This window comes from Amblyomma maculatum, chromosome 2, assembly GCF_055883805.1.
Source record: "Amblyomma maculatum isolate TAMU_Amacu chromosome 2, ASM5588380v1, whole genome shotgun sequence".
Classification (NCBI taxonomy): domain Eukaryota; kingdom Metazoa; phylum Arthropoda; class Arachnida; order Ixodida; family Ixodidae; genus Amblyomma; species Amblyomma maculatum.
The window spans coordinates 49,533,150-49,545,264 of NC_139345.1; the positions used below are offsets into that span (position 1 = coordinate 49,533,150).

At 47.3% G+C, this 12,115-nt stretch overlaps 1 protein-coding gene across 1 annotated transcript in view; it reads right to left on the reverse strand.

Annotated features, from left to right (window-relative positions):
- LOC146198592 (sodium-coupled monocarboxylate transporter 1-like) overlaps window positions 1–12,115 on the reverse strand; it is a 27,779-nt gene continuing 15,664 nt past the window's right edge. The window contains exons 14-16 of the mRNA XM_084591937.1: window positions 11,854–11,966; window positions 10,720–10,785; window positions 1–108 (exon numbers count right to left, since the gene is read on the reverse strand). Of these exons, the coding sequence (XP_084448063.1) occupies window positions 1–108; window positions 10,720–10,785; window positions 11,854–11,966 (287 nt within the window). The remainder of the gene's footprint in view (window positions 109–10,719; window positions 10,786–11,853; window positions 11,967–12,115) is intronic.

The window sequence follows — 12,115 nt, forward strand, 5'->3', positions numbered from 1 at the left end:
CTATGCTAGAGGTGGAATGAACGTAGGTTGGTGGTGGTTCTTGCTGATGGTATCTTCCGAAAATGGCGCACTATCCGCCGCTTGCAAACTGGTAAATTCGCCACCATCCTGAAACAAATCAGAACAACATCAGAACTCACAGAACTCAACAGATTCAGAACTCTCTGATTCTGCATTACTTCACACAAGATTTATTAACAGTGCTAATTGCTTTCCAATTGTCCCTGCTGCATTAAGAAAGTATGAATTTTGCACGTATAAGTCTTACTCAAATGCGATGATGGGGTGTAGCAGGTCGTGGTGGTGGTGAAAACCTTAATGCTCAGAAAAGTTTCACAGTGAAGACCCCACTACATGGTCAATATCCTTAGTCTGGGACACCGCACGACGGGGCCTGTCTTGCGCCCGCTTTACTAGAGGCCTTTGGCTGTCAGTGTGGAGAAGTTGAAAAGGGCAGTCTCTCATGCCCCTCGAGTAGGGTAAGGGGTAATGCGAGGATTCTGAGCACATGACCACACCATGTGATAAAGTATGGTAGGACAAAGAAGACTTCCTGCCTGCAGGCGTCGCAGAGTTCACTCCGCTTTATTCTGGCAGGAGCTGAGTAGAGGCGCTGGTTGTCGCACTAGTGGTTTACAATTTCTCGGAACCGCAGGAGAAATTGAGCCTCTGAGCCAGGAGAGCTAGGTTGAGGGACCTGGTGTGTAAGTGCTCTGGCGGCCGCATCAGCGGCCTTATTGCCTCGTAGATCCTGGTGGCCGGGAGCCCTGATGATGCTTGCCCGAGTTTGATTGGCGGCAGCCCGTCTTAGAATTCAGAAGGCAAGATGTGATATTTCCCCTGCATAATAATAATGTTCACAGGCCCTGCGAGAATCTTATAACCATCTTCGATCCTGGATTCGCGGTTGCGGGAAGTGAATGTCATCCCAGGTTGCAAAAGCAGATATTGCAACAGCTCTAAAACCATTAGAAATGTATTAGGTATTTGATGCATTAATGTATCTAACAGAAAACTTGCCGTTTTCATAAGTTTGTCGCATGTTCGCGAATCTATGTGAACTTCCTCCGCTAGGATTGGATTTGGGGCCCGAAAGGATAGCCCTTCAACTTTCATTCCCAGGTGGACTACAGGAGCCGTGTAGTATCCCGCGGGAGACGGCCTTGTGATGTACACGTAGTAGACGCCCTGTCTAGGTCCATATTGCCTCTCAAGCTCCCGAGCCCGCGCTTCGTCTGCCTTCGTGTGAAGTGTCCATGTTACGCGGGAGCTGACGACCCAAAGCATATGGCGGCACAGCTCCGAGATGTCCGTCCCTTTTGGTGTGCGCGTGTGTAAGCGGTCTAGCAGCTGACGGCGCCCACGAGCCGTCTGCGAGAACAGCGTATAATTGGTTCATGAGGTGGGCTTCCCGCACGCAACTTCTGACCGGGGGGTGGGGGGTGGGGGGCAGCACTCGCTTTGTCGTATTCCTGATGAAGCATCAATGCGCCCCTCTTCCTGTTCGGTGGCGCGTATAGGTATGGCACGACTTAGAAGATCCGGCTGGTTACAAAGGCATGTGCGAGCCGTAGTGCATCTCTGCCCCACGAAACACCCAGCTCGCAGGAAAACGCGGTGTATCATGCGCCCTACCTGTTCGCCTACGAGTTTGAGTTTCTCTAGAATCCGGCTTAAGCCGGTTATTGATCAGCAGACTCAGAATCCGGAGCTCTGACATTTCTCTGATTAGACCGTCCGACAGAAATATGTGTCATCATCATCAGCCGGACTATATCCACTGCAGGGCGAACGCCTCTCCAATATTCCTCAAATTAACCCGTTCCTAGTGCTAGCTGCATCCACTTGACCCCTGCGAACTTCTTAACCTCATTCGCATATCTAACTTTCTGCCGCCCCCTGCTGCGCTTTCCTTCCCTTGAAATCTTAGTTATCCTCTACATGTCCTGCCCATGCCCATTTCTTCTTGATTTCCACTAGAATATCAATAACTTGACTTATTTCTCTGACCCGCTCTGCACGCTTCCTAACGTTACCTCTGCCATTTTTTTTGTTCCATAGCCTTCTGCGTTGTCCTAAACTAAAGTAGAACTTCCAAGCTGTAGGACACACAAGACGAGGGACTGAGAACGACTGAGAAGAGGCGCTGTGTGTGTCCTCTTGTTCTCAGTCCCTCGTCTTGTGTTCGCTACACCTTGGAAGTATGAACCAACAAGCCCATATTTCCATATTATTAAAGTAGAACCTTTTTCATTAGCCTCCACGTTTCAGCCTCATATGTGCAGTACAGGTAAGATGCAACTGTTGAGCGATACCGGTAAGCTGCTAGTCATAAGCTGTGAGTACTTGCCAAATTCGCTCCATCCCAATTTTATAATTAGTATTTACCTTTCATATGGTCCGGATCTGCGCTTTATACCTGTCATAAGTAGACATATTCGCCTACCGCTTCCAATGCTTCGCTACCTATTGTAAACTGCTGTTCCTTCCCGAGGCTGTTGAACATTCCTTAGTCTTCTGCATATTGATTTTCAAGCCTACCTTTCTACTTTTTCTGTCTAGGTCATTAATCATTATTTGCAGTTCATCCCCGAGTTACTTAGCAAGGCAATGTCATCAGCAAATCGCAGATTACTCCTATGTATACCCTTATCCCTAACTGCTCCCATTCCAAATCTGAATACTTCCTCTAAGCAAGCTGTGAATAGTACTGAAGAGATCGCGTCTCCTTGCCTAGCATCTTTCTTTGTAGGAATTTTGTTACTTTCATTATGCATGAACTATTGTTGCTGTGCAGATACTATATATGTCTTCCAGTACTTTCACATACGAGCCGTATGTGTTTACACCCTGATTTCGCAGTACTTGATGACGTGAGAGATGTGTAGAGACGCTTTATAATTTTGATTTGCCCTGACACGCAGAAGTTTTGATTTTGCGCGAGCACATTCAGACTATTTGGCAGCATACGCATCGACTATGGAGGCGGTCTAGGAGGCCGTTCTATCTCCCAGCTGCCTTCTTTGGTCCAGATTACAATATCGTCTGCATAGAACGCGTGTTGTATTCTCTCCACCTTAGCCAGTTGGCTAGGGAGGTACATCATGGCGATGCTGAAAAGGAGTAGTGATAACGCCCCATGTGGTGTGTCCCGTGTACCCATAGAGTCTGTATACCTCGTCCTCGATTAGGAATGCCTGACATATGGCGAGGGAGTCTGACATAGGCGAATTCTTTCGCCCCGTAGTTGGCGGTGTTCAAGTTAGCCAATATTCTATCATGCATGCAGTATGCTATCATGGATCACCAAGCGGTTTTTAGTTACGACCGCTATATAATTTTAATTGAATTTTATTTTTTCGCGAGTTTCGGTATCAGCAACCGAGATATACCTGTGACGTCACAATCAAGTCTAGGTTATGCGCGGCCTGGAAAAAAAAAACGGCGATATTTTTGTAATTCCTGTCATTGAGGCAGGCTGGCTTCAGTGCTTTGGTTAATTAAAACGACACAAAAACGATTATATCGCTGTTTTATTCATCTTTCACGGGACCTACGCTGGACTTTGACATTATTGCCATTGCTCACCTGTGGAAACCGAAACGGCCGTAGGCGAATGTCTTGAAGTGATTCATGTACATTAATGTTTACGCATCATTACAGAAAATAAAACAAGAACTCAAAAATGAGTCTACTTCCGAGGGCGAGGATGACCTTATCATTGTGTTGCGTGCTGTAGGAACTATTACGTCCTTGAGTAGCAGGAGGACATCCTTTTCAGACATATGCGGGCGGAATCCGAACATAGTGTTTGCAAAGAGGTTCATGGAGAGGTGATCCCGTACCATTGTCTTCACGAGCTTTCCCACACACGAGGACAGTGTGATGGGCCTCAGGTTGTCCGTGTTAACGGCGTTACCTGCTTTGAAGATGATAGCTAGAAGCGATAATTTCCTTTCTGGAGGGGGTGGACACCCAACCCAGATTTGATTTATGTATTTTAGCAAATGGAGGTAGGCAGAGTTCGAGAGGTTCGCCAACAGTTTCATTGTTATGCAATGCCGACCTGGTGCCATACCTCGGCGCATTCGGGTGTCTAAATCCTAATTTGGCTTGCCCGAGTACGTGTACTCGGGACCAACCGGGTCTTCTGTGCGGCAAAGATACTTGTCGCGCAGTGTCCGCAATTTGCGTCGTCGTACCTTGGTGCCCGGAGCTTGCGTCTCTCGTTTGAGCGGGGTCGACGAGGCTGCTAAAAAAACGCCGTCTTCGTGATCATTTAACGGGCTGCCGGGTTACATCGTTCTATTAAATTTGAGTCTGTGAGCTATGCGGCATATGCCACAGCCTGCTCTGTAAGTTGTGCAATGCAAGCTGTAAGCTTGTGATTCGTCTTTTGTTCCTTACACCTTCTTGTTAAGCACCGGCACGCCTCCCACAGAAGCAGGAGGTTACTGTCCACTGCAGGGATCTCGTTGGTGGTGTGAAGTGTTTGCATATGTTGTTTCTGTATTTGGGTGACCTGTGTTGCCTACTCCGCATAGCCGCCGTAGAACTCTGATGCGGAGAAGGCAGTGGTCGCTGCCCACGGTGTCCTCCAGATTCTCCCAGGTTGCGTCTCTACTGATTTTAAGCACAGATAAATTGGGACACTTGTCACTGGTCACCGAGTTGGCCACACTTGTGGGAAAAACCGGGTGCGGGAGCAATTAACGTAAGACGAAGTGTGGAGATGAGCTCCGCCAACTTACGTTCGCTGGCTTTCTTGTAATAGCCCTAGTGGAGGCTTGACGCGTTGAAGTCCCCAACGATTGCCAGGGGTTCCTTGTTAGCCAGCCTTGTGTGCGATAGAAAATTTCGCTAAATATAACGCGCGGCCTATGTGGGAGGCAGTATACATTGTGGCGCCTGAGAGGAATTCGGACCCTGACCATTGTGTATTCCTGCTTAGTCTCTAGGTCAAGATCGACCTGGATCGCGGTGTACGCCTTATTCACGAGGATGCAGGTCGGGGGCACCGTTGAAACGAGCTGTACCTAGAGAATTTACTTTCCTTACTGGGTTGCAGAAGATCATGCACCGGCATGTCACCGAGAGACTGCAGCTAGAGCTAGTGGTGTGACCGCAGGCTCTGAAACCCCTGCAGTTCCATTGAATGATCTCGAATTCTAATTTTTAGCTGTCCGTGAAAGTCTGCTAAACATATTGATGTTTTCTTTGATAGGACTGGATGCCCACACGCGCCGGCCCTCCTGTAACATGTTTTACACGGCACTTGCATATTGGCGAATTTGAGTGGTGGGTTAGACATGGCATGGCTTGTTGAAAGCGCATGCGGTTTTCTGCTGCTCGTGCTTTGCAAGAAAACGAAACATTCGTCGGTCTGCAGGTCCCGTTTATCTATCAGATGGAAGCTCTCAGGCAGAAGGGCGACGCCTCAGGACGCTGACCGCAGCTCTAAATTGCCCCCTCACCACTATATACGAGGTCAGATCTACGAAATTAAATCTTTGAATATGGTCAGTTGGTTGGACCTGTACCTCATGTGTGAGTTTCGTATTGAGCGAGGTTTTCATTCAGTAAGATCGACTTATGGCTTTGAGGACGTGCAGGCGCCGTGAGTCTCTGCTCTCTGTGGACACCTCAACCATGCCGTGAGGGAAGAGTGAAACTGAAAAGGTGTCCGTAGGGTGGGCCCGGCTACTAAACCGGAGTGCTCAGGTTCGAACCCGACCATGGCGGCCGCGTTTCGATGGATGCTTGAACGCAAAGGTATCCGTGCGCTGTGCGATGTCAGTACTCGTTAAAGAGCCCCAGGTGGTAGAAATTATTCCGAAGCCCTCTACTACTACGGCTCTTGCTTCTTCCAGTCATGCCACGCGTTGTAAAATAAGCGTTATTCCGTGGCTCATACGTTTCTCTTTTTTCTTACGGCGCGCTTCAGGCGTCCACAGAGAAGTGACAGGTACTGCGCTTTTTCTTTCCGATAAACTAATTTTCATTTCTTTTACCTCCATGCGCTGTGCGATATCAGTACGGATCGCTACTAACTTCGTCAAGCGCCTCTTCCCAAGAGGTTTTCAAACGCGACGCCGAGCTTACAGCGGTTGCACCTTATCTCTAGCCCGAGCTGAGGAACGCTCCCCGCTAGTCGTTTAAGCAGTACTACCATTGCTGCTACCATAGTCACAGGCTATGTGCTACCATAAAGTCACAAGGCTACCACAAAATCGAGTGCTCCATTTAAGCGCAAAGGTTGTCTGTACAGTCTGGCCAAGCATCCGGACACACGCAGATCACATGTCTTTGCAAACCAACTGCTTTGGTTACATGATGCCGCAACAAAACACCAGCGTGGAAGAAAATTTAAAATTTGTAAAAAAAGCTAGCGCGAGCACTTAAGGAGCTTATGTGCTGGTAAAGTCAGTTTACGTTGCTAGTTCATCGCGCATTGCGTTAATCTATGCTATACTTATGTCTGCGTGTATATGCTAGCCATCCGTCGCTGGCATGTTTGCGTGGCCATCCTTCACGATAAACCTATGCGGTTGACGGTGCCTACCCCGGCAGAGAGTTCGATTTCATCTGTAGCGAACAGCGGATACCACACCGAGCGGCTCCTGGGCGTCGCTTCTAGACCGCTACACATCCAACACGTGCACACCAGAGGGAACGGACAACATCCCGGACCTGTGGCGCGATGTGCTCTGAGTTACTCCGCTCTCGCGTAACATGAACATGACTTGACATGAAGGCAGACAAGCGCGGGCTTCCGCGCTTAAGAGGTAATATGGATATAGACAGGCTGTCTACTACATGGGCATCACAGGGCCGCCACTCGCGGGACTCTACACCGCTGTTGTAGTCTACCGAGGAATGAATGTCGGTAGGCTATCCTTTCGGGCCCCATATTCAACTCCTGCAGATGAAGTTGCAATAGCTCTCGATGCCGCTAATCAGGAATCGAGGACGGTTATCGCAGAGTCTCGGCGGGCCCGTGAACATTATATGGCAGGCAAATTATATAACATCTAGCCTCCCAAACTCTAAGACGAGCTGCCCGGTCCAACTAAACAAGCATCGTCTGGGCTTCTGGTCACCTGCAGGGTCTACGAGGCAATGAGGCCGCTGATGCGACCGTCCGAGCGCTTACATACCGGGCCCTTCATCCCAGCTATCCTGGCTCAGAGGCTCATCAATTTCTTCTGCTGTTCCGAGAAACCCTACATCTATACTGCAACAATCACTAGCAAGGGGCTGAACAAGGCGAAGGAGTGACCTATGCGGCGCCTGCAGACAGGAACTCTTCTCTGCCCTGCCTACTCACTTTGATTCCAACAGCTATGGCGTCGCTCGCACTATGGAGACCTGCAATATCTATCACATGGCGTGGTCATGCGCTCAGAATCCCCATCTTCCCTCTTCGCCTACTCCTACCCGAGTGGCACGGGATACTGCCTTCCTCATTTGCTCCACACTGGAGGCCCAAATGACTGTAGTAAAGCGGGCGCGAGACGGGGCTTCTTCGTTCGATGTCCCATACTAAGGATACTGACCACGTAGCTTGGTCTTCAGACCCCTAAACGCTCTTTTCAGGATTAAAATGTTTTCAGCATGCCCATCTGAGGCGCTAGGCACTGCGCCCCGCTTGTCCTCGCCTTTCGTAACAAAATCCATGTAGCTGTCAACCAGATTACGTGATGTGGCTTCATATACGACGCCACATCATGTAATCTGGCAGGCAGCTACTTGGATTCTGGTATATCAGATGCCACCATTAGAAGCCGCAACACGGAAACTGCCGAAGAAGTTGCGATAGTGCTCATTTGCGTTGGAACGGAAACCAACTTCATATTTGCGATAGCAAAACGGACAGGATCTGGATTAAACTTGGCACCAGCGTAAGTAAAAGACCCACATACAGAAGAGATACAGCGATTATCTCTTCAGTATGTGCGTTTTTTACTTACGCTGGTGCCCAAATTTAATCATGAATCACCAACTCGTCCAGCTTTCTACTTTACTGGAAGGATCTCGTTGGATGCTAGCAAGAATTCTGGCTAGTAGACGGATAAACAGAAAAAATTAGCCTAATTTGTAGCCCCGCACACGCGTCCCTTCCTGGCAACGAAGCGGCCCACGAGTTAGCCCGAGCTCTCTACTTCCAGCTAACTGCGGAGACGCCCGACTGTTGGAACAGGGACAAGCTTCTCCAAAATTATTCGGAGATTGTAGAAATTTGTGGGCTAAGCAGAAGACTGATGCCACCACCAGACAGCTTTTCGATAGAGGTGAAAAACAAGGCGTCCGTGTGCTGTGTGATGTCAGTGCACGTTAAAGAACTCCAGGTGGTCGAAATTTCCGGAGCCCTCCACTACGGCGTCTCTCATAGCCTGAGTCGCTTTGGGACGTTAAACTCAATAAACCATAAACCAGATGAAAGTGGAAGCAATAGAGCGCAGTTGCATGGCGGCGCCTGCAGGTTGCGAACTTCGTAAATCCGGTCTGGGCACATCATGTACAGATTAATGACATACAAGACGACAAGTGCAAGCATTGGGGGGCGAGAGGGACCGTTGACCACATAATCTGGGAAAAGCGTGGGGAGCACTGCTGAGGTGCGAGGTGCCTGCCCCACAGCAACAAACCAATCACCTGGCGGAAGAAACTGCGAAGAGTCAATGCCTCTGTCTGCTTCTAATCGCGGAGGTCCCGGCCCTCGTCCCATGCTGGCGGCGGGGAGTGGGGGCCTACATGTCTGGTGGAACAATGAAGTTGTTATCAATCAGTCAATCAATCTTCAGATATTTGTTGAATCGATAGAGTGTAGGAAATGTTCTCAACGTTATATCACGTGTTGTATTCCCTTAAACCTAAACGCTGACCACTTAAACATTGTAAACATTAAACATCAGTTTACTTAACTTTACTAAGTATCATAAGCCTCCTTAATCCTTATAACCGATTTCATTATAATAATTAAGTATTTTAACTTGCTATGAATGATTAGCTATCATAATTAAAATTAGCTACCATTGATTGGTTTTGGCATGTTGCTTATCGGTCTTTATATATCTGACCTTCTCGGGACCTTTGATGTTTTCTAACGCCACCGCTTTTTTGGCGGCACTGGGTTTCAGCGTCGATGTGCCATATCTGATGCTTTCGCATTAAAATTGTTTTCAAACGAATGCAGTCTCGCATCTCGGTGGACACATTAACGGAGCCTCAAAGAAAGGGAGGAAAACGGTAATGCAAGAAGGGAGAAAAAGGTTTGATTTGTAGGGTTTAACGCCCCAAAGCGACTCGGGCTGAAAAAAGCCGCCACAGAAGTATACGCGAAATGATCCAAACTGTACCATCAGACGAAAAAAAAAACAACAACGACAACTACAACACTGAACCAGATCCATGTTTCCGAATGACTTTCAAAACTAAAAACAGTATTGAAAATAATAGTTCCTCAAGAAAAAATCAACGAAGATCCTCGGTACAATTGGCGATATTTCAGATGCAACAGGCGTGAGTTGTATCTTATTTCTGCTGATTTCGACTGCTTTATTTTTGAACATGAATGCGTTGTTGCCAAGTTTATTCCATGGACAAGAAATTCAGGCATTTGAGCGTACCGAAACCAGAAAAGTAATCCAAACGTTCTTACGAAAGTCATCACGGTGGACGAATGTTGATTCTATGGTTAGGATCCCGAAGCAAGCACTCAAAATTGAACAGTCGAAGACGCCCAATTCACTACGACCAAAAGTGCCAAGAAAGTGACTTGAAAGGTGAAAGCTGCTTAATCTTTGTTGGTGTGAGGCAGTGCTAAAAATCTGGCTCCATTGGAGGGGGGTCTCTGTAGTGACTCGAGCACAGGGGAAGCAAAGCAATGTCCTGCAACTGCTGACAGAAATAAAAGATGGCAGCCGGCTTCATACTCATACAGTCCTTATACATTCGAGCACGGACGGTCTCAGACGCCTCTTAAATACTGGCAGGGGGTCTCAGACACCACGAGACTCCCTTGACTTTAAGGCCTGGTGTGAACGGAATCGTGCAATGGATATTTGTTCTTCCTGGACAGACAATTAATAAGGACTTTTACTTGGAGATTTTTGAGTTGACTGGCAGAGAGAGAGAGAGAGAGAGAGAGAGAGAGAGAGAGAGAGAGAGAGAGAGAGAGAGAGAGAGAGAGAGAGAGAGAAACAACCGAAATTGTGAAAATCGGGTGGTCGGTGTATGCATGTGCCCCGGATTACACATTCGTGTCTTTTACCCGGTATCTGGCTTCTCTGGGATAGCCTCCTATTCTCCAGCCCCCGTTTTTACCTGATCTCACTGCGGGCGTTTCGTTTTATATTTCCAGCAATACAGCAATAAAAAAAAAATACAGTGAGATGTAAGATTTGCGATTTTTGGATGAAATGAAAACAGCTTCGCAGGAAGCACCCTACAAGGTTTAGCTCGAATAGTTTCAGATATGCGCCAAACAATGGGAAGATAGGATAAGTGAAGTGTTTCCGGTGGAGAGTACTTTGAAAAAAGAAAAAAGAAAAAAAAAAGAAGGTTTTTATCGCCAGCATTGCGGCGGTGGGTATAATAGCATCAGACTCCTGTCTCGACACATTCTGTTGCAGCTATCGTGGCAGCTATCTTTAAACCACGTTCATAGCTTCATTCTATTATAATACAAAATCCATGCCAATAAGTGCACCTTCTTACCAAGTGATTATGAGACATCTCCGTGACAGCGGGCTCCAGGAACAGTGGGCCGTCATCATGGGAAACCTGACGAAGAGCGCGAAACCGTTTGATCAGCGCATCAATCAAGACACAAATACAGAGGGGAAAACTTGAGGGGCATTTAGGACGCGACAGCTCTCGTCTGCCGCCTCCCCTCTGGGATGCTCGTCTGAGTGCATGCACTATGCTATTCGTTTAGTCACCAATCCCTTAATCTATATCGCTATTATTTCGCACATAATCATTAGTGTACAATCGGAAGCGCTTGCGAGGGCTCGCTTCAAATATTGATGTCTGCTTCGTTCGTTATCGCGCTGAGAGTGCAGCTTTGCTCGACACCCCCACTACGCCTTCACCGCTTCGCAAGTCTGATCATGCGTGCAGTAGGAGCAGCTATACAAACATTGAAGGACACACATGCATGTAAAGGGATCGCCTGAAATGCGTAAAATCACATTATATAATTTTTTACATTCCAGTTCGTGTAACCATATATAGTTACATGATTGCTCTGGGGATGCATTCTTTATGATTTCTTGGCTGATTAGAATGAGCCGCAGTTATAATCATCTGTTACATGCCAATTGGCTATACTAGTGTTTATTGCAAGCCATGGTGAAAGCTATCATCCTAAAAACTTTAAACAATAAACAAACCAATCATATTAGTGATTACTAAGCTATCTCCTTCTGGCATGCACTTACTTTTTGGACAATCATAGGCCACGAATGAGCGAGGCTTGAAACCGTACAGTGATAAAAATTCGCCTCAAAGCGTACACAAAATTTTCAGCTGGAATACTTGGCTTATTTGGGCTTCTTGATATACAATAATTAGTTAGGGATAATTGCGATTGGAGAATTAATTAGCTTACTGGAAAGTTAACCATTGAGTTTCACCTCCCTATTACATTTCTATGAGCTTCTAGAGAATAGAGAAAAAGGAAGTTTTCAAACCCGGTACTAAGTTGTAAAGTGCTTCCGCGTAGCCGGAGAGCCCTTTTTTGGTTTTGCATAAATTGATTTTTGGTTGCACTTGAGTGAAGCCACAAAGCAAATAGGAGAAACGGGGGGGGGGGGGGAGTAAATGAGAAAGGGAGATGGGGACACTTACGTCTACCTTCACTGATGGTGACTTGGCGCTCCCGGTGGCACTCCTTCGCGAGAGACAATTACTGCAGCCGACCCTGATTAGCAAGCATTCTTCAACAGGCTTGGACCACCGAGCTGAATGTTTCGTAGCATGCAAGAGCAATGGGCACACATTTAAAGCTCCACAAACGAGTAAACATTTAAAAAAGTTCAAGAAATGACAGCATATAACTACCGTACTCGATAATGAGAAATTTGATTGCAGCAGTTGGGGTAGTCCAACC